General features: G+C 52.3%; 1 protein-coding gene across 7 annotated transcripts in view; it reads left to right on the top strand.

Moving 5' to 3' along the window:
- Nucleotides 1-20,344, top strand: part of GDAP1L1 (ganglioside induced differentiation associated protein 1 like 1) — a 47,074-nt gene extending 26,730 nt beyond the window's left edge. For 6 of the 7 annotated variants that reach the window (XM_087853564.1, XM_087853562.1, XM_087853563.1 and 3 more), the window contains 5 exons: nucleotides 1,846-2,038; nucleotides 3,126-3,299; nucleotides 7,946-8,043; nucleotides 8,841-8,955; nucleotides 18,901-20,344. In XM_087853564.1, coding sequence (XP_087709690.1) covers nucleotides 1,933-2,038; nucleotides 3,126-3,299; nucleotides 7,946-8,043; nucleotides 8,841-8,955; nucleotides 18,901-19,244 — 837 coding nt within the window. In that variant the 5' untranslated portion in view covers nucleotides 1,846-1,932 and the 3' untranslated portion in view covers nucleotides 19,245-20,344. The remainder of the gene's footprint in view (nucleotides 1-1,845; nucleotides 2,039-3,125; nucleotides 3,300-7,945; nucleotides 8,044-8,840; nucleotides 8,956-18,900) is intronic. The other variant, XM_045804668.2, reaches the window with a different exon arrangement.
- The last annotated feature ends 2,420 nt before the right edge of the window (nucleotides 20,345-22,764 follow it).

Below are 22,764 nucleotides of genomic sequence, written 5' to 3'. Positions count from 1 at the left end.
ACCAAGAAAGGGGTGTTCATGTTAGTGGTGAGGGTGCAGCATGAAGTACTGCTCTAGGACATCAGCCACGGGCGTGGGGTAGTGTGTGTGTGTGTGTGTGTGTGTGTGTGTGTGTGTGTGTGTGCGCGCGCGCGTGCGCGCACATGTGTGTGTGTATGAGTGTGAGATAGTGATGGTAGAACCCATGTATTAACCTCCTGGGCTGGGACTTCATCCACGTCCTCCCATCTCAACCTCATGCCGTGCTTGAAAGAGTGGATTACATTCCTCATTTCATAGAACCTAGAATCAGAGAAGTCAAGTGACTTGTCCAAGGTCACAAAGCAAATAAGCAACAGAGCCAGGCTTCAAGTCCAGATCTGTCTGCTTCCAAAACCTGATCTCATACAAGTGGCTAAGACACGTAATGCCTACAGTGTGCCAGGCGCTGTTCCGCAGGGACTAAAGTGTCTCATCCCCACAGCAGCCCTCTGCGGGAATTGCTAGTGGGACTCTCATTTGACAGGTGAGGAAACAGAGACACACAGATGTAAAGCATAGTCACCCAGCAAGTAGGTGCTAGAGCTGGGATTTGAACTGACAGGCTGGGCCCCAGTCCAAGGTCTGACCATGATACCGTGCTGCCCTTCTGAGTGCTTAACTCCTGGCACCTGGGAGGGAGGCCAGGGACACCCAGTCTGGGTGTCACCCCCAATGTCTGGGGATACCCAGACATTGACATTCCAGGAGAACCACTTTTGCTGGCCTCAGAGATGCCCTCCCTTTCCCCTGAACTGGAGCCATTAGTGGGGAGGAGTGGAGTCACTTGCCATTTTTTTTGCTGGGAGACCTTATACAAGTCATCTTCTTTCTGAGTCTCAGTCCACAGGCAGGGGGCAGTTGGACCAGGTGATCTCTAATTGTCTTCTAGCTCAGAAATGTTGGGCTGGGTGAGGAACAGGCCCCAGCTTCAAGGGTCTCCATTAGCTTCTACCAGCTCAAATGTTTGGTACCCCTTAGAGACATAGGGAAAAACTAAGAAGGGACAGGTCCAGGATTCTCTGAAGGTGACCGCAGGGCAGAGAACACTGGGCTGGGAGTCAGGACCTGTTGCTTCCAGTTTCAGGTCTGTTGCTACCTTGCTGTGTGACTTTGGGTAAGTTACTTGCCCTCTCTGGGCTGTAGTTTTCTGATCAAGAAAAGCAGGGGGGATAGTTCCTTTCTACCCTCTTCTGGGAGGCTATTGTGAACATCCAACAGCCAGATGGGAAAGTGTGGGGCCATAAAAGACAACTGATGTTGGCAAATTATTTTGCACCTTGTTTTGTTTCCTGGATAGTTTGAGAAATTAAGCTATTGATTATGTTGATAAGAATTTCTATGAATTTCCCAGTCACATCTACCCCTGGAGGCCGGGCTGAGCATCTAATCATGATAATGAAATCATGAATGGCGTGCCATCCATGTACCAGACACTGGGGTGGTACTATTAACACTTCCATTTTGCAAATAAGGACACTGAGGCTCAGAAAGTTTAAGGAATCTGCCCAAACACACACAGCAGAGCCAGGAATCCTATCCCAGGTATGTCCATCTGTGAAACCCAGTCCCATCACCACCAGGGAGCACTGCCCCTTTACCCCAGAGTAGGGTAGGGCTGTGTTCCTCCCACCAAGAGGCTCCAGGCCCCTGGGAGATTCCACCCCCCACCCCTGCCCACCAGGAGCCCAAGAATGAGCTGGAAGCAATGTCACTTCCTGTGTGTGACCTCTGACCTCCCTCCTGCATGCCCCGTCCCTCCGGGCAGAGTGCCCCCCCCACCCCCGCTTCTTCCCACCTTCCCCACTCTGGCCCTGGTGCCTGCAGGTGCGGCTGGTGATTGCCGAGAAGGGCCTGGCGTGTGAGGAGCGGGACGTGAGCCTGCCGCAGAGCGAGCACAAGGAGCCCTGGTTCATGCGGCTCAACCTGGGCGAGGAGGTGCCCGTCATCATCCATCAGGACAATATAATCAGCGACTACGACCAGATCATCGACTATGTGGAGCGAACCTTCACAGGAGGTACGGCTGCCATACCCACCAGGGCCTCAGCCACAGACCCCAGGGACCCCACAGGCTCAGACAGGTTCCCAAAACCTTGGGCAGCCTGAAGAAGCCCACTGGGGCTGTGGCCATGGCCCAGTCTTCCCCAAAGGGAACGATGGCGCTGCAAACAGGGCTCAGATGCCACCCAGGAATCACAGAGCTACAGGCATGGCCATGATCCTTGGGACGCCACAAACCCTCTCCCCAGTACTTCAGGGAAAGGCTAGCGAGCCAGACACGCCCCTAGGAATACTGGGGCTGCAGCCTCCTTTCCCAGGAGCTCGGCAGTCAGAGGCATGGCCACAGGTCCTCAGAGCCCCCAGGCGGGAGCAGGAGCCAGGCCCTCCACAGGGTGTCACCTGTGTGTCACCACAGACAGGGCCCAGATCTTCCAGCAATGCCAGGGCACGGGCAGGGCCCAGCCCCCTGAATCCCTAGAAGCATAGTCAGCGCCATGGGCCCCCTGGGCACCCCATAGACATGGGCCCAGGAACCCTAGAACATTGCAGATGTGAGCAGGGACCAGAAACCCCAGAATCCTACAGGACCCTATGTCTGTCTCCCTCCCTCCTTCCAGCCTGCTTCAGGTTCAAAAGCCCATTGCCTATGGCAGATGCTGCAGACCTAGCTGAGAGGGGTCAGGGCCCAGACCTGTACTGTGTAGAAAGAATATGAATTAGTTGCCAACAATTAAAAATCAAAGAAAGTTTAGTTCTAAGCATCCAGATTTCTGGCTTCTCTTGAAGCCTGGCAACACAGGGCCTAGACCCCCATCAGGCAACAAGCCTGGAGTGGTGAGGGGCTGCCCTTCAGGAGACAGGTTGGCAGGACTCTAGGGAGGTGAGTAGGCAGGCAGGACCACTAGGATACCCTGTCAGCTGGGTGGAGATTGTATCTCAGGAGCCTGGGGAAAAGGCTGGTCCCTGTGGGCCTCGACATTTCAGGGTTCCAGAATGCTGGGATCAAGGGGTGCGTACCAGAGCCTGGCCTGTCCAAATCAGGGTGGGTAGGGGGCCAGGGCGGGACCCACCACCCCCAGCCCAGCCCCGGCTGTGCCCCGCAGAGCACGTGGTGGCCCTGATGCCTGAGGCGGGCAGCCCTCAGCACGCGAGGGTGCTGCAGTACCGTGAGCTGCTGGACGCACTGCCCATGGACGCCTACACGCACGGCTGCATCCTGCACCCCGAGCTCACCACCGACTCCATGATCCCCAAGTACGCCACAGCCGAGATCCGCAGTGAGTGCCACGGCTTATCCCCATTTGCCCACCTTTCCCCTTAGCAGCAGTCCCCCTCCTCTACCTCCTGCCCCTACCGTGTGTCTCTCGTTTGCCTTCGTCCTCGCATCCCTCCTGATCTCCCTCATCCCTCTCTGCCTCTCTCTCCAGCCCTTTCTCTTGTCTCTGTTAATCTGTCTGACCCTCCCTCTGGGCGTCTCTTGCTTGATCCTCCCTCCCTCCTGCTTGCTTTCTCTCCACCACTCTCCCTGGCCTTCCATCTCATTCACTCTGTTTCAAACTGAAATGTCTCTCCCTCTCTGGCTGTCTCATTCCCCTGTCCTGCCCCTCCACTTGTCCTGCCATCCCATAAAGAGGCTATGGGGCTCTCTGCCCCCCAGAGGCTTGTCTTATCCCTAGGGAGCTGGGGCACCATCATAGCAGAGTCCCAGCCCCAGACACCTGGAGTCTGGGCCCAGGGAAGTCAGGACTGTGGTTGGTGATCCAGGGCACTGAGTGACATCAAGGTTGGTGCCACCAAGGAAGGCTGCCCAGATGTGCAAGGCCCCCTGTGGGGTCTCTGATTTCTGATGTAAGCATCACCCGCATCCTGTCCTAAGTGCTAGCCTGGACGTGCCCATAGCCTGGCTCATCCTTTTGTTTCCAGCACCCGGTAAATGGGGGTTGGATTAAATCAGATTATCCATCAACAGCCATTTACAGACTTTGCTCCAGGCTCTGTGCAGACACCATGGGGTCCTATAGACAGATGAAGTGTGATGATTCCAAGTAGATACTAGGTGCTTAGTAAATGGCCACTTCCTCCCTCTTGAAGGAGTGAGCAGATGTTTAAAAGTGGGAAGGGGCAGGTTGTGGAACTTGATCTCGTCCCTTTAGAGTACCCTCGAGCAAGACTTGGAATTTATCAGCATCATCCTATCTCCATTCAGTCAACAACATTGATGAGGTCTCCTACGACCCAGGCCCTGGGCAGGGGGCTGGGGACAGATGGGGACAGACAGAGCTTCTGCCATCCCAGGGTCACAGTTCCATCACAGGGGAGCAGAACGACAAATGACCGGGTAATTGCAGTGCGAACAGCCTCTCAGGAGGGCAGCCTGGCAATCTGGATCCAACACAGAAAGGCCCGCACCTGGGAGGTGATCCCGTAGTCGCACCTGGATGTGCACGCCAAGAGTCGTGTACAAGGACATTCATCGCAGCATAGCTGGTAACAGCACAAAGCTGGAAGCAACCCAGCTGTGCATGAGTTAGTCTTCCCCTACACTGCAACACTTCTAGTCTTCCCATACGATGGAACACTGCAGCTATTAAAAAAAATAAGCATATGACACTGGGTGTTACATGCAACTGATGAATCACTAAATTCTACCACTGAAACTAATACACTATATGTTAATTAACTTGAATTTAAATGAAATCTAAAAAAAATAAGCATATGGGATGCTCTCTAAGATATATTAGTAAGTAGGAATGAAGGGCAAAAAAAAATGCATCTAGCGTGCTATCATTAATAAATTTAAAAGGGGGTGAAATGGACACACAGGTGCTTACAAACACAGAGGATTTCCGGAAGGATACATGAGAAGCTGTTTGTTTTTGGGGAGCAGAACTAAGAGACCACAGATTGAGAGGAGAGATTTACTTTTCACTGCACATTCTTTAATATTGTTTGAATTTTTAAACAAGTATGTATGTATAACCTGTTCAAACAGTAACTGATTAAAAAACTGTTACCCTCGAACCAATGAGTGTTATGGTACAAGACGGTGCCCATCCCAGCCTTGGGGGCACCAGGGCTTCCGAAATGGAGCAACACCCAAGGATGACGAGGAGGTAGAAGGGGAAGGAGAGAGAGAATCCTTTCAGCTTCAGGAGTAGGAGAGGGTGTGGTGTGTTTGGGGAACTGAAGGAAGTTCAGTGTGGATGAAGTGTATAGCCCAAGGGAGGTATGAGCGGCCATGGTATGAGTCTGGGGAGTAGGTCTGACAGAACTGGAATCTTGTCGAAAGAGCAGTGGAGAAACGAGGGATGGAAAGTGAACGTGATCTGATGTGCATTTCATAGAGCTCCCTCCACTGAGAGAAGAATGGGTGCGGCAGTTAGGAGGTCCTGCTGTCATCTAGGTGAGCAATGATGGTGGCCTGGACTTGGTGGAGGCAGTCCTTAAATGCTTCTGGGGGCTGAAGGCCCTTCCTCATTCTGCCATGAGTCATCTGGTGAAGTCTAGAAGGCAGTGAGGGGTCCTGAGAAGGCCCAGCCTGCTCCTCCTTCAAGGAAAGAGATCTCAGGACTCCAGCCCCACTGGGGGAATGAGGGGGATCTCACAGGATACAGAAGTGATCCTGCAGTGATCCCTCCAATCAGCCCAAGGTCTTTCCTGGGCTTGGTTTGCCCTCCTGGAGTCTAAAGAGAGCCACATGTGCAGCCCTAGGTGACTAGCAAGAGAGAAAATGCTATACTTGACCTTCACATTCATAAAATATCCATGAGACTTAATATAGCCCCAAAGCTGAAACGTCTGGGAGTGTGTTTACTGGGTTTTGTATCAGGCCAGGAGATGGGGTGGTAGATGATGAGACATTAGAGGGCAGAAGCTGAACATGTGTAGTCACTCATTCACTCATTCACTCATTTATTCATTCAACTCTCACTAAGCTCTTGTTCTGTGTCAGGCCTGTACTGGGTTTTAAGGAAACAGAGACAAATCTGACATAGCCACTGGTCTCCAGAGACGCAAATTCTAGTGGGAGACATACACATCCAGAGATAAGTACAACATCCAGAGACGTAGCAGTACAGGTTGTGCACTGCACAAGTCCAGGGGGCACTTTTCACATAGATTGTAACATGAATGGATTTGTGCAGTGGAAGCTCTGATCACTGTATTTGCATTTTCTGGCAGAAATCTGTACAATGTACACCGGAGGACAAAGGCATTGAGTGGTCAGACCTCCTAGAGGATCAGGACAGGCTTCATGGAGGAGGTGATCTTGAACTGGATCTAGAAGGGGATTTTCAGGAATACAGGAGAACGATACTCCAGGAGGTAGAAGTAGTGTGAGCGGAGGCCCAGAGGTTTGGGATGGTCTGGCACATTCAGGGAATGCCAAGCATTTGGAGCAGCTGAAATGTTACCACCTGGGGACAGGGACAGGTGGGGCAACTCAGTGAAAGATGGTGCTGGTAAGAAGAGAGGATCCTGCTGTTTTTTTAAGGCAAGTTGAAGAGCTTGGACATTATCTGAGGGCAGCGAGGATCCAGGGATGGGTTTTAAGCAAGGAGTGGCATGGTCAAGTATGTGTGTGAGGAACACCTCTTTGGTGTGAGTGGGGAGAAGGGCACGGAGAGGAAACAGTGCCAGTGCCTTGGGCTGGGTCAGAATCATCCAAAGAGAGATCAATGAAGGGGTCTGAACTAAGGGAGGCAGATGATTGAAAGGGAGAAGCTAAGTATGAGAAAGAATAAGAAGGAGGAATCAGCAGGACCTGGGACTGATTTGGTGCAGGGAGGAGGTGAATGAGGAATTGAGGACACCCACCCCCACCCCAGGCATCTGGCTTGCCTCAGTGTGGGGGAGGGGTGCTGCAGTTAGGGGAGAATGCAGGCAAGGAGCAGGTGGAGCAGGGAAGATGATGAGGTTAGTGGGCCAGGATGAGTTCAAGGAGCCTAAGGGATCTCTAAGTGGAGTTAGGACACAAGGGAAAGGGCAGGGCAGGATTGAGGCACCACTGTCCACATGACCCACCACATCCCAGACTTACTGGCCAAGAATTCTGGAGAAATCCCATCCCAGTCATGGACAGACCCCAGGATCCTATCCTGAATGATATTTTCACCTCCTCTTACAACTCCCACAATTTACAGTTAGACTCTCAAAGTTAGACTATAGGACACTTCTCTCTCATTGCCTTGAGTTCTATCACTGACCCTCTGTTCCATCACCCTTCCCTTTTTAACATCTTTAAAAGGCCAGTTTTCTCAGGAAGTATAGGCTTAGCATGTTCCTAAATCTTCGGGAAAATTGTCTCACCAGAACGGGAAGTTTCAAGACAGCAAAAGTTTCTTATGGGTTTTCTTGGCATTAAGTAAGTTTTTCCTTGTGGGCTACAGTGAGTGAGCACTAGACTAAGAATCAAGTGGACCCAAGCTTGAGCCCTGCTTATCCTTTACTAGTGTGGCTATTATTTAGCCTCTCTGAACCCATTTCCTTACCACAGGAAAGGGTGGGGGGAGAAATGCACTGAAGTATGAGTTTCTCCAGGTTTATAACCTCTCCATTTCTGGCCAACATCTCCTCATCTCTGAGTAGTCTCCTCCTCAGTGAGGCTTCTTGATGCTCTGTGGCCCAGGCAGGTGGCCCTCTGTGTCCCACAGTGTTCTGTTCGCTCTTCATTACAGATTGATCATGCTATATCACAGCAATTTCTTTATGTGTCTGTGTCTTCCACTCGCCTGAGCCTCGGGCAGGATGACATGTCATCCGTCCCTACGCTGCAGGCTGTCGGGCCTACTAGGTGTTGGCTGTTGATATTATTACTTCCCAGATCAATGTCTGAGTGGGACCTACCCGTAAACTTCTGGAAGAAGGGGTGGGAGTGGCCCTGGGTGTCAGAAAGATGGGGCCTTCCTTATTCTCTCCCCAGGACATTTAGCCAATGCCACCACAGACCTCATGAAACTGGACCATGAAGAGGAGCCCCAGCTCTCTGAGCCCTACCTTTCCAAGCAGAAGAAGCTCATGGTGAGTGCTTCCAGGCCTGTCCAGTTTCCTTCCCCACCATCTTTCCCTTGGAACAGAACAAATGGGAGAAACTCGTTCTAAATAGAGGATCAGCTGATGGCATAAAAGGAAAACAACACGGCTTGGTTTTCCAATCCTGTCACTTACTGGCTCTTTGACCTTGAACAAGCCACTGTCCCACTGGAGCCTTGGTGTCCTCACATCTTAGGTTCTGTCCCTAAAAGCAAAGCATTGGACAGAGGTTCTTGGGTAAGAGTGGCATTGAGGGAGTGTTCTGAGGAGAACCCAGTAAGGGTGGGAGGGATAGGAAGGAAGAAGGGGCCAAGTTTCACCTGATCCCACAGGGAGCTCTGCAGCGTAAGTGTCACCACAAAGTCAATCCACATGGAGACAAGGGCAAGCCTTTTATACCCCTGTGTCAGTCAGTCATTGGCTACAGATTACCTGGCCGGGACGTGAGGGGTGGGAGATACCCTCCCAGGTATTTCCAGGCAGCCCTTGTTGGCTGAGAGTAACTCTGGAGAAGGGGCAGCAATGAGCTGCTATCAACCGATCCTCACAGCAGCTGGTGTATGAAAGTGCCAGGTCTGGCCAGGACAGCCAAGCTCACCGGGGTGCTGTGAGCACCAGATGAGGGTGCTTTTTCTGTAACAGTGGGTCACCCTCTATGCTGAGAGGAATATTTGGAGGCTGGGTTTGCCGAAGGGGGTTTGGGTCAAGCTCCTTCCAGCCCTGGTTATCCAGGCTTCAATGGAAGCCAGCTCAACTCCTCTGGCTCCTGCCTGTCCTGTCCCCAGGCCAAGATCTTGGAGCACGATGATGTGAGCTACCTGAAGAAGATCCTTGGGGAGCTGGCCATGGTGCTGGACCAGATCGAGGCGGAGCTGGAGAAGAGGAAGCTGGAGAACGAGGGTGGGTGCCAGCTCTGGGGTAGGTGGGTGCTGGAGCCCATCCAGTCTACCCGCTCCTGCCCACTCCCAGCCCCTTTATCCCAAAGATCTTAGAGGACCTCCCAGGTGGTTAGGGTCATGCGCCATGGAGGCAGACAGACTTAGGTGTAAGTCCTAGCTTGACCACTTACTAGTTAAGTGACCATGGGTCAGGTACTTCACCTCCCTGGACCTGTTTCTCATCTGTGAAATAGGGATAAGAATAAGACCTACCCCAGAAAGGTGTTGAGACATTGCATGAAATAATACATGTAGGTATTAGGTCAGCGCTTAGCACACAGTAGATGTTTAATAGAGGTTGGTGAAGATGATGATGGTGATGGAGGTGATGACCACGACCCTCTCACCTTTCCCCTGCTGAAGGATGTGTTATGGCTCTTTCTGACCTTGACTCTTTCTGTCCTGGAGTGGCTCTCTGGACCCTGAGCGTGCCAGCTTCGTTCCCATCTCCACACCTTTGCTCCTGCAGTTCTTCTGCCTGGGAGTACCCTCTCCACACCACTCTGCTCCTTTTTCCTTTTACGTGCTGTCTTTGCCACTGCCCCTCTTTGAGTTTGATTCTGGACCTTCTCATCTTGCTCTGTTTTAGGCGGCCAGTTAGTCTTGTCTCCTCAGTTATGCTAATTTATAGAGCCTACGTGACAGGCACTGCTATATCACAGCCTCACACATGCACACACCATCTGTATGGGGAAGCCGTGGAGCACAGTGTTCGAAAAGATGGGTTTAGGAGCCCCCAGTTGGCTCAGTTGGTAGACCATGCAACTCTTGATCTTGGGGTTGTGAGTTCAAGCCCCACACTGGGGTATAGAGATTACTTAAAATAAAATCTTAAAAAAAAAAAAAGATGGCTTTAGAGTCAGACAGGGGTTTGAGTTAGAGTTCCGGCTTTGCTGTCTCTACCGTGTGACTTGGATAAGCTGCTTTCCCTACTGGAGCCTCAGTTTCTTCATCTGTAGAATGGGATGGTACTACTATAACTTAATACCATCTTGTTGGACTCATAAAAAGTAAAAGCATTCTGCCCATTGCCTGGAACATGCTAGTTTAAACATATGACAGCCAAAGCCTTGCACATTCTCTATTTGAGAAAATTGAGGCTCAAAGAGATACAGGGACTTGCTCAATTTTGTGCAGCTCATAAATGGCATGGTTAGGGCAAGAACAGGTTCCTTCCTGACAGGTGCAGTGCTCTTCCAGCATCTCACAACTGAGGCAAGCATAAGGTGCTCATAGATACCTAAAGTCCCGAATAGGACACTGTCAGGAGTTCTAAGGCCAGACCCTAACTCCTCTGTAGAAAAAAGCATGGCAAGGCTTAGTAATAAAAATAGTACGCACCTCAAGCAGGAACTTTCTCCTTTCTGTCAGAGAATGTGCTTGGGGGAGCCGTCGTAGAAGAGTGCTCAGAGGCCAGAAGGTGTGGTGTTTCCATGACTGCCTCTGGGGTCAGAGGCCCAGCTCTGCCATTCTCCCATTGGTTGACCTTCATTACCAGGCACATCTTACATATTTACGGATTAATTTGCTCAGCTGCCCTAACAAAATACCGCAGACTAGATGTCTTAAGCCACAGAGATTTATTTTCTCAGTTCTGGAGTCTGGAGTCTAAGGTCAAGGTGTGGTTCTTCGGATGACCTCTCTTGGGCTTACAGAGGCCACATTCTTGTTGTGTCTTCACGCAGGCTTTGCTCCGAGTGCACGGCCCTGGTGTCTGTGTGGCACAGTGTCCTCTCCTTATAAGGACACCAGTCAGATTGGTTAGGGCCAACCCTGATGGCCTCATTTTAACTTACTTCTGCCTTTAAAGGGCCTCTCTCCAAATAGAGTTACATTCTGATATACTGGGGATTCGGGCTTCAACATATGAATTTTGGAAGGCCACAATTCAGCCCATACAACGTATCTTTTTTTTTTTTAAGATTTTATTTATTTATTTGACAGATGTAGAGACAGCCAGCGAGAGAGGGAACACAAGCAGGGGGAGCGGGAGAGGAAGAAGCAGGCTCATAGCAGAGGAGCCCGATGTGGGGCTCGATCCCATAACGCTGGGATCACGCCCTGAGCCGAAGGCAGACGCTTAACCGCTGTGCCACCCAGGCGCCCCCATACAACGTAACTTTAACAACACTTCCTGGGGGCCAGGCACTGTGCTAAGTGTTTCACGTAGTTCAACTCATTTAATGCCCCTAGCAACTCTAGGAGGTAAGTAATATGAGTAATCCTTTTTAACAGATGAGGAAACTAAGGCACAGAGAGGTTCAGTAACCTTCCCAAGGTCACACAGACAGAAATGGTAGAGCCCAGATTCAAACCGTGGCTCCCAGAGTCTTGAGTTTTTAAGCGCTAGCTCTGCCACTTCTTCTGTTCTGTTAAGGGTGATAAAATGAAAGCCTACTTCACAGGGCTGTTGTGAGGCCCAGTGAGAAAGTGCGTGTAAGGGAATAAGCACATGGCCTGGCACACGGTATGGAAATGTCCACAAGTATTAGCTGCTGATCTATCAAGGGAGACACAGAGTGTGACCTAGAGGGAGGGCAGAGTGGACAGTCCTGGAGAACAGCTGTAGATGTTCATTCCTCATGCGATCCCTAGGTTGGGAGCCTCCAGACCTCAGTCTCTGTTTTGGTCCTGAGCTCTTCCAAGAGGAGGCAGCATTGTACTGCCCCATGGCAAGATGACTGGGGTTGTTCCAGATGGAGATGTTGGGCAGTCCTTGTGTCCCTCCATGGCTGGGGGAAGCAGCACAGGTCTGCGGAGGTGGCTGGGCCCACTTGGTCTCATTCATCCACTGGGGCAGCCCCAAACTTCCTGGGGGTGATGCTTATGCCCTCCACTTGTTCCCTTGTGAGGCAGGGACTGGGTTGGGAAGTGTTATAATGTCACAGTTGAGAACCCTAGCATGGAGCCGGATGACACCGATGTGGATTCTTGATCAGCTACCTCCTAGTTCTGTGACCTTCTAGAATTCACTTCACTCGTGTGTGCTCATCTACAGAATGTGGATAATAACAGAATCTAACTTACAGGAAAGTTGTGAGGGTTCATAAAGATAATGGGTGTTACCGCTCTCCACAGTACCTGGCTAAAGGTAGAATGTTCTAGAAATAGCAGTTTCAAAAATAATTACTATTACCATTTTTCCTCATTCATTTATTGAAATATTTCTTGGATACCGATTGTGTGCCAGGTCCTGAGGATAAAACTGTAAGTAAAAACAAGACATTGTTCTTGCTCTCGTGTAGTTTATAGTCTTGCGGAGAAGAAAGACATTAGTCAAATAATCCCATCAGTAAAAACAGAATTATAAACAGTGATAAGTATTAAGATTGACAGTAAAAAGAGCCAGGCAAATATGATAAAGGTTCTCTGAAGAGGTGGCATTTCAAATGAGACCTGATGGATATGGAAGGGCCAGCCTAGTGAAGAACCAGGACTGGTGTGTCCTAGACTGAGGGGACGCCGTGGTGAGGGGATAGCTGGGAGCTCTCCAGTAACTGGCTACTATGTGGTGAGTAATGGGAAGAGTGGCATAAGTGAGGTTGGACAGAGCCAGAGAGATACAAGATCATGGACCTGTATTTAGAATTTAGAATAGACCCATATTTATATTTTATTTATATTTAAAATTTAGTCTATATTTAGAATTTAGATTTTGTACTATGTACAGTCCATCATATGGGAAATCTTTGGAGGGTTTTGAGAAGGGGATTGTATCAGTTAGCTTTTGCTGAGTAACAAATAAACTCTAAATCTGAGTCACTTAAAAGAACCTTTTATTTGGTCATGATTTGTGGTTTGGCAGTTTGGACTGGGCCCATCTGGGATGCCTATCTCTGTCCCACATGCTGGTGGTGGCATCACTCATGTATTTGCAGCGAGCTGGCAGTCAGTGACCTCCCTGGCATGTCTAGTGGCTGGCTCTCTGTCAGCCGGGCCACTGGGCCACAGGTTGCTCATCACCCAGCAGGCTAACCCACGCACATTCATATGGTGGTGGTTGCAGGGTTTCTGAGAGCAGCAAGGGAGCAAAGAGTCAGCATGCAAACACTTCTCAGGCCTCTATTTCTGTGGAATTTACTAGAGTCCCATTAGCTAAAGCAAGTCTGGACTAAAGGGGTGAAAAGTGAGATTCACCTCCTGTTGGCAGAGGTAGCAAAGCCACGCGCATACAGGAATGGGAGGAACTGGCGGCATTTTCACAGGCCACCCAGGGTGAGACGTTCTGATTTTAAGAGCACTCTGGATGCTGTGAGAATGGATTTCAAGGGAGACAGAGTGGAGGCTGTCCCAGCAGCCCAGGAGGGACGATGTTGGCTTGGACCGAGGAGGTGGCAGGGGCGATGGGGAGGCGTGGATGGACTCGAGAGGCATTTTGGAGACAGAATGGATTGGAACTTGTTGAGTGGCCGTATGAGGAGGGGAGAGTAAGGGAATGGAATCCAAGATGACTCCTGGGTTTCGGTCTGAGCTACCGAGTGCCATTTCGTGATACGGACAAGGGGGCCGAGTGTATGATTTGGAACACAGTGTGTTCAAGAGGCCTTTCAGACACCCGAGAGGGGGTGTCACACAAGCCATTAGGTATTCTAGTTTGCCTTGTGAAGGAGAGGTCAGAATTTGGAGAGAGATCTGCGAGTCTCCAGCACATATGTGGTATTTAAAGCCATAGATCTGGGTGATTCATCTAGGGAGAGAGTGGAGGGAAACAAAACAGAGTCAGGGCTGATGTGTCCTTTTGCTGCACAGCAAATTGCCCATGAATTAGGGGCTGAAGCAGCAACAAAAACCACATTTATTACATCACATTTTCTGTGGCTCATGACTTTTGGAGCAGGGTGGCTGGGTGGTTCTAATTTAGGGCTGTACGATGCAGGTTGCACTCATGCTGTTGGCTGGGGCTGCAGTCGTTTGAGCTGGAGAAGCCACAGCCAAGATGGCTCGTTCACAGGGTTCGTAACTAGAGGTCTCCATTCCCTGCTGGCCGTTGGCGGGAGGCCCCAGTTCCTCACTACCTGCGCTTCTCAATGGGGCCACTTGCGTGTCCTCACAGCACGGCTGCCGGCTTTCCCCAGAACCGGTGAGCGCAGAGAGAGGGGGAGAGGTGGCCACAGTGCCTTTTACAACCTACTGTTGGAAGTCACTGTCACTTCTGCCACATTCTCTTCACTAGAAGCAAGTGACAAAATACAGTCCACGTTCAAGGGGAGGGAGATTGGGCTCCAACAGAGAAGTACAGAGTGGCTCGTGAGTGCATTTTAAAACTGCCACCCCTGCCCTGAGGCCCCCCCCATGCCGGGGGAGGGGTAGAGGCAGAGGAGCCAGCAAAGCTGACAGAGTCACCAGTGAGGCAGGAGGACCCTGTGTCAATGGGACCCAGAGAGGGTTGTGTTTTAAAGAGAGCACGATGTCACACGCTGCTGCTGGGAGTCTGAGTGAAGCGAGGGTAGGAAAGCGTCCCCTGGATTTTGCTGGTGACCTTGCCAAGGGCAATTCGTGGGAATGCGGGCGTGGGTGGCTGAAGACTGAATGCAGGTGAGGAGGTGAGGGATGAAGACGGCAGGTGTAGGCACCCCTTTTGAGATGTTTGGCTATGGGAGGGAGTAGAGAGATGGGATGGTGCCTGAGGAAGGATGTGGGGTGAAGAGAGGAGATCCGAGAGCGTGTTTTCAGGTCGGTAGAAAGACCCAGTGGGAAGGAGAAGTCAGTGCTGTAGGACGGATGACACCAAGTCCAGGAGAGGACGCCAGGGGCATGCTCCAGGCTGGGGCCCCGTGGGAAACAGGGCACCTTCAAATGGGGTAAGTTGAGGAGGACTTCATCCAGGGACTGTTCACAAATAGTGAATGGGGTGCCCCGGGCCTGAGGCCTTGAGGGGTGGGAGCAGTTGCAGGATGTTGGACAAAGAGGCTGTGTGGAGAGGGAGACCGCCTGACAGGAGGTCAGGAGCTATGCCTTCCGTCTGTGGACCCGCGGAGAGGACGCTGAGGGAAGCAGGACTCCCATCTCACTCTCGCCCGCCCTCCCACCTCCTGCCTCTGCTCCCCAACAACTTGACCTGACTGGAGCCCGAGGGTTGGGAGCCCCACTGGGGTATCCATCCAGTCGTCCTCCTGGGGCGCAGAGCAACGTGGAGAAGGGAGGAGAGCGGATCTGGAAGGTGAAGGGGAGATGCGTGGCCTCAGCCGATGCAGAGAACCGCAGGGGGCCTGGCCTTGAGTGGGGGGGGGTGGCCGGAGGCAGGGTGCGCGTGCCTGGCTTAGGGTTCACGGTCGAGTGAAGGCTTTCCTGGCTGAAGGCTCCTGTGTTCTGAATGCACGCGGTGGCGTCCCGGTTGGAGCGAGGACGAGGGCCCGGGTGTGAGGAGAGGTGAAAGCTGGAGGGCTGTGTCTGCAGGTCGTGGGGAAGCCAGCCTGCTCCAGAACTCGCAGAGGCCCAGGCGTGCCCAGGTGCCCCCTTGGGCTTTGTGTAATGAATTCGAAGCCTCACTGGTCAGCGCTCTGAGCTGGCAGACCCTGGGAAGGCCCAAGATAGGGTTTGTCCAGGGCTGGGGGCTTTTCGAAGGGTGCGCACAGCTGGAGGAGAGGCGCAAACGGAAGGGTGTCCTGCCAGGAAGCAACCCGTGTCCACGTACGGGGTGGTCGTGGCTCTCAGCATCTGCCCACAGACAGAAACCCAGGCGTGGACACACTTAGACGACGCCACGCGCAGACATGCTTGGGAACATCCGTCTGCAGGCAGGCAGCCCAATGACGTGGGCATACACTTCACTGACACATCTGGGGGTTCCGCACCGCACGCACGCAGGTGGCCATGTGGCAGATAGCCGTGTGCATAAACATGGACTTGGGCAGGCACACCCAGGGGCGAACAGACACGCCACGTGCGGTGCGGCCACACAGATCTGCACACAGACCCGACGAGAAGGCACCTGTGGAAAGGGGCCCGAGTGTGTGTGGAGATACATGCCTGTGCGTGTGCTCGTCTGCGTGGGGAAAGATGCAGTGCTCTGTAGCGGTTACAAGCACAGACTCTGGAACTACACGGCCTGGGTTCACGTCCAGATTCTGCTCTGCCACGTCCTCGCTGTGTGGCTTTGGCTAAGTTACTTAACCTCTCTGTGCCTCAGTGTCCTTATGTGCAGAGTGGGGATAGTAATAGCACCTACCAATAGGGTTGCTGTGAGGACTGGGGGGTGACACCGCCCGCTCTGGCGCACCTCCCACTTCACAGACAGATCCTTCCCCCACAGCTTTGCCGGGTTCTCCTTGTCCGTTATCTAGACCTTGGCGTGCCCCAGGGCTCAGTCCTTGGTCCTGTTCTCAAATCTGCCTGTCTCCTCCAGCCTGTCGCTGGGGACTGCAGGCCCCTGATCCTGCCTCCCTTCGCTGCCCCTCACCCCCATCCCAATCGCACCCTGCTCCGGACGTGGCAGTAACGCCCGTTGTCCACTAGTAAGAGCACTCCGTTGCCTGCGCTGTCGGCGTCCTTGCCCTGCTCTGGCTTTATAGCGTACTCTGCAAAACCTCAATGGTTCCACCTGACTCACCACCTCGTCAGTGCCTGTGGGCCCAAGCGTGGCTGGAGAAACACGCGTGCCGGCTGGTCTCACTTTGAATTCACGACCACGAGCCTTAGCTGGCTCTCCGCCTGCCCTTGGCCTCCCCCTGCCATCCCCTCTCCAGGTGACTGCTTAATACCATCTTCTTCCTCCTCAACCTTCCACCCGCTGCCCCCAGCTCTCCCCTCACTCACCCAGGAAACCGAAGCCCTCTGACCCCACAGCGCCGCCCCCGCCAGCATCAGTGCTCGTACTCTACACACCCCATTTTATCAGCTCTAAGAGACAGCTTTGTCCCATCACATCCTAACATCTCTGAAACTGGAATGCATCTCACAGTCAAAGTCGAATTGGCACCGCTTGTGCCCCCCGGGGTGGCTGCCTTCCACTCCGCGGCAACTTAGATCTGGTGAGATACAGCTGCACGCACTCCCTCGAACCACCGACAGTGAGCTGTCCTTGAACGCGCAACCCCTCCCCTGGTGCACTGGACAGCCATCCGCTCAAGCACCCGTCTTGGTAACTCCCCCCACTGTCCTCTGCAGCGTCATTGCCCCCTCTGCTACATCATCGCCGTCAAAGTGCTGGGTTTTCCCTCCCCACTTGCAAAGACACTCTTGACCTGCCTCACATTATTGGCGTGTCCTTCCCATCACAGCGAAACTCCTTGACAGTGGGATCCTTGCTCACAGTCTCCAGTTCCTCTCCTCCCTTTCTCTCCAACCAGGCCTCCCTCCAACCAGGCTTTCAGTGTCAGCATTGGCTCCAACTGCTCTTGTCAAGGTCACCAGTCACCAAATGCCACCACAATTCTCCGCCTCCTACTTGACCTCTCTGCGGCATTCGAACACCTCCCTTCTCCTTGGAACACTTTCTTATCTTGGCTTCCAGGAAAACACTCTCTCCTGGTTCCTCTCACCTCGCAGGTGCTCCTTCTCATGCCCTTCTGCTGGTTTCTCCTTGCTGCCCAACATCCGAATCTCAGAGCCCCAGAGCTCAGTCCCTGGTCCTGTTCTCAGATCTGTCTACTCACTCCCTTGCTGATGTCCTTCCAGCTCCATGCTGAAGATGCACACTTGAACTAGCTGTGTGTACCTCTAACTGCTGATTCATCATCTATCGCCCCGTGGATATCCAGCAGGCATCTTGAAGGTTACGTACCAAGAACAGACTTTGGATTAGAGCCTTCGTTACACTTTACCTCCTCGTCCTGTGGAAGCACAAGCCTCTCAGGACCCTGTGTCTTGTCACGCATCATGTCATCTCAGGGCTTCGTGCCAAGCACATACCAGTAGATAAACATGTTGGGTGAATGAATAAATGAATGAACAAGAAGCCATGAGTGAGAGGGATAGAGGGGCTCAGGCTTTGATGGTGGAGGGCCTCAGATTCCGGATATTTCTGAGTTGAACGGAACACCTGCTCAAAGATGCAGAAGCAGCTTCCCGGGACAGCAGACCTCACAGGAAGTGGAGGCAGAGGGAAGAGCATTTCAGGCATGAGGCCTGGCAGGGGCAAAGGCCCAGAGGTGGACATGGAGCTCCTTTGGTCTCCTACATTACGTCTTGGCTCAAAACCCTGCAGTTCTCCCCCACTGACCATGTTCATGTCCAAACTCCTTTGCGGGGGGTTCTAAGCTTTACCCTAGTTTATCTCCAACTACTTCTCTAATCTTGACTTCTCATGAATCACTCCCTGCTCACCGGCCCCCACCCCAAGGCAAGCCATGACTATTTCCAGTCCCTCCAGCTGCTGTGTTCAGAACAGACTTGAGGATGTCAAGGGCAGAGGCAGGGCGATCTATCAAGGGGACATTCTTATAATTCAGGTCGGACAGGATGGTTGTTTGGACAGGACTGGCAACAGCAGAGGTAACCTCACACCCTGGATGCATTTGGAAGAGAAGCTGTTGGGAATTGCTGACACACTATACGTGGGGAATGAAAGGAAGAGGACTCGACGTGGCATGGGGCTTTGGCCGGAGCAACTGAATGGGTGGGCACACGGTCGCTGACCTGGGGACGAGTGTAGTGGGGTTTGGGGGTGACGATCAGGAATTCAGTTTTGGATATACCGAGTGTGAAGGGCATGGTGGATATCCAGTGGAGCCTGTCAAACGGGCAGTTGGACGTAGGGGTCTAGAGTTTAGACACATGTATTTGCACTTAAAAGTCAGTTGATTTAAAGAAAAAATACTTAGGTAGTATAAGCATTGAGCCAAAGTGATCGAAGCTGTAGGGAGCGCGTGGCCCAGTGGCGCTGTGGTGGGCAGGGGGTGGAGGCCAGAGGCATCAGCGGCGGACCAGTGAGCCCCTCTACCCCCGTCTCCTCTCCCTTCCACTCCAGGGCAGAAGTGTGAGCTGTGGCTCTGCGGCTGTGCCTTCACCCTCGCCGACGTCCTCCTGGGAGCCACCCTGCACCGCCTCAAGTTCCTGGGACTGTCCAAGAAGTACTGGGAAGACGGCAGCCGGCCCAACCTGCAGTCTTTCTTCGAGAGGGTCCAGAAGCGCTTGGCCTTCCGGAAAGTCCTTGGCGACATCCACACCACCCTGCTGTCGGCCGTCATCCCCAACGCGTTCCGGCTGGTCAAGCGGAAACCCCCATCTTTCTTTGGGGCGTCCTTCCTCATGGGCTCCCTGGGTGGGATGGGCTACTTTGCCTACTGGTACCTCAAGAAAAAATACATCTAGAGCCAGGCCCGGGCTTGGTGCCTGTCGGTGTGTCTGTACTGTGTGACTCCCAGCAAGCTCTCAGTTACGCACTGTCTCATGAACACTTGAACAGCCACTCCCCGCCCCGTCTGGAGTAATTCTACCGTCAATGTGAAAACATTCCATAGTTTAGAAGTAGACGTTGCCAATGCCGTGTGTTGAGGCCACGGCTCTACTAAAGGAGAGAAAGAGTGAGTGTGAGAGAGAGAGAGAGGGAGAGAGAGAACACGAGAGAGAGAAAACACGAATGCCTCTTCTTTTGATTCGAGGTGTCAAGATGGAACTGTGGGGACTGGTTAGGATCTGAGGTGAGTCCCAGGTTGTTTCATCCACCAGGGCCCAGATTCCGGGAGGTGCTGGGGGCTCGGAGGGCCTGACCCCTCGCCTCCCCTTCCCTCATGCCCAGGGAACTCTTCCACAGGACAAAGCCAACATCAACACTGGCTCTTCTAAGTGGTGCCTCCGGGTGGGGCTGGAGACCGCAGACCCCAGGGAGGCGCCTGAAGACCGAAGGGGCTCCACTCTTCTCCTGCACATGGACTGAGACAGCACTGGCTCCAGCCAACGCAGTGGCAGCCAACCACCAGGTCACGCCTGGGACCGACCCCATGAGCACACCCTCTCATTCCCCTCCTGATTTGGCCAGTGTGTTTGCTTTGACACTTTACCAGAAGCCCCTGGAGGCAGCATCCATCCATCATCCTCTTCCTACCTGGGGTTGACATTTCCCACCATGGGAGGTGGCTTTCAGCGACAGCCATGTTGACCTTCTCTCAGAAGGTCAGTCCTGGCCTGAGTGCAGGGGTGGGTCTGGAGGTGGATTGGCTAGTCTTTGTCTGCCTATGCCAAAGCCACCTCCTTTAATGCCCCCCTTCCCCATCACTCGTGGGGCTCCCCCTGTGCCCCATCATGCCACGTGGAGGAGGGGAGATCCCTGCATCCCTGCTGCCCTCCCTGGTCGTGTCTCACTTTCCTGTGCCTTTTGCATGTTGGGAGAGGGTCTGGGTGTCACTGCCGCTCATGCGTAGAAACCACTGAAAGCCCCCAATAAAGCATCCGGGAGGAGCAGTTGCTTTTCATTTCTAAACCCGTGTTGTCCATCCATCTCTCGTTTCCGGAGTCTGGGGCCGGAGATGCAGAGACACCAGGTTCAAACTCAGTGCTTTGTAAGAGCAAGCAAGGGTTGAGTCCAGGCTCAGGTTGCTGGTTGTGGGGATGGCTTCCAGATGGACTTTGCAATGCTCTGACCTTGGCCCAAATCCACCTCATTTGGACACAGGGCTTCCCAGCTTATAAAGCATGTTCACAACCATCTGCTCACGTTAACCTGGCAGTGGTCCCCAGGGTACACCCAGGGCACCTGCCCCACAGTCCCCCAGAGGGAAAAATGGGCTAAGATGTCTAAAGAACATTAAACCAGGGATATAACTTATAGAACATAAAGCATAGTTTATTGGTTTTGCAAAAATGCATACTAATTTGCCCATTTTTTTGTTCATCAAGATGAAAAGAAAAAAATAGCCAGGGCCCAGACAGAGCAAGCGTGGAACATGAGAGCAGAGTCACCATCTAGCGCTGTTCCCCCCTTAGGCTACTCAAACATGCACGCAGACTCTCCGCTCATAATTAAACTCCACTCAAGAACAAAAACGTCATGCTTCATCCCGGTGGGGTTGACTGGTCTCCTGCTCTCACCCCCTCTCCAAAATGAGACTCACAAAGCCTCATCAGAACATCACTCTGGATGATGCTGGATTCTCTTCTCGTTCCTCTACTTCCAGAGGTCACCGGCACTCCTCAGCATGCTGTGACCTACAGATGAAGACGTCAGTTCAGCCGTCACGGTGGTCCTTATGCACAATGTATACACACACATAACAAGCAAGGAAGGAAATCCACACAGCTGCCGGAGTCCTCATTTCTGTAACTTGGCCATTGTTGATACTGATAATTCCTCTTTTACCCACTGGCTGTTCTAAATTCTCTTTGTCTTCAACCAGCACCTCATGGTTGGGGTATTTTACCTGGGGAAGGGCTTCAGACTTTGGTGGTCCTGGGGCTGCTGTGGTCTTCCATTAATCTTTTACTATCGGTGGTGGCAATATGATGGGGCACCCCGGAGAATCCTCTACTTCCTGTACAGAGTGTTCCATGCCACCATTGCAGTAGCAAGCCCATTTACCCTCGGTGATTGGGACCAACCACCATAGTCTGTACACGAAACATTTTGCCTGTAGTTTCAATGGTCTGAGGAGATCAAAGTGGCCAAATGGCAATCTCAGCTTCTGCTAATTCAGCTGAACCACTGATGTATTCTCCAACAGAAGCATTCCTTCCTTGGGAACTATAATCTCCAAACCATAGAAGTCCAAAGATTCAGGGATGGGAAGTAACATTTTAGTGAATGGGTTATTAGGTGCAATAGTGAGAGCTAGTTCCCATTTCACCTCAGCACTGCTGGATCTATGTTTTCTGGGTGTAGGAGAAACAGCACTGTGGTTTGTACAAACTGTATATTGCATCCTGTAGGACATCACCCCAGCATTGCAGCATCTCCTGGCTGGTGCTGTCATGGAGTCTTTAATAGGCCATTTCAATGTTCTATAAGCCTAGCTGCTTCTAGATAATGGAGCACATGGTAAGACCAGAAATTCCACAGGTATAGTTACACTGCTGCATTCTTTTGCTGTAATATCAACTCCTTGGTCAGAAGCAACGCTGTATGGCACACCAAGACTGGAACTAAGGTGTCCATGGGCATGGTGGTCCAAGAAGGCAAATCCATATATGGAATATACAAATTGCTGCCCCCTCCATGGTGGAAGGGGTCAGTGTACTCCATCTGCCACAAAGTGGCTAGTTCCTACGGGAACGGTGCCATATCGGGAATTCTGTGCCAGCTGGGCACTCCATGCTGGTACTAGCTACCTCAGTCTTGCCGAGAGGAAGCCCATGTTGTTGTGTCCACCTAGAACCTCTAGCTCCATTACCAAGGCCATTTTGTATTTCAGCGCACTGAGCAAGCACTAGGGTGGCTGGGGGAAGGGATGGCTTACACCTACAGAACAAGGCATGTCCATCTACCTGCTGAGAGTCTCCTCTACAGCGAGTGTTTCCAGCGGGGATATCCGCATAGAACACAAATATCCTCTCTCTGCGCCCCTTGTTACAGGTCCAGCCACAGCCTTTCCCTCACAGAGCTCCTCATTACCAATCTTCCGTTCTTGTTCTCGGTCACCCAGCCAAACCACCCATCCCATGCATATGTGTAGACCCGTATTTCTGGACTTCTGTCTCCATCTCGATACAGCGGACGACCACAGGTACTGCTTGAAGTCCTGCTCGCCAAGAGCACTTTCCTTCTCCCGTGTCTTTGAGGCCATTCCCGTAGTGCTGCGACCATCCACTTCCAGTTGGTGCAAGGACTGACGTCTTTCTTCTTCCGTCATTTGATCGTAGGGAGTTCGTCACAAGGCCTTAGGTGTCGGGTGAGGAAGAG

This window comes from Ursus americanus, chromosome 22, assembly GCF_024610735.1.
Source record: "Ursus americanus isolate L20-20 chromosome 22, mUrsAme1.1.p, whole genome shotgun sequence".
Classification (NCBI taxonomy): Eukaryota; Metazoa; Chordata; class Mammalia; order Carnivora; family Ursidae; genus Ursus; species Ursus americanus.
Note: the sequence above shows the minus strand (reverse complement) of the source record. Positions and strands in the feature narration are given on the sequence as shown.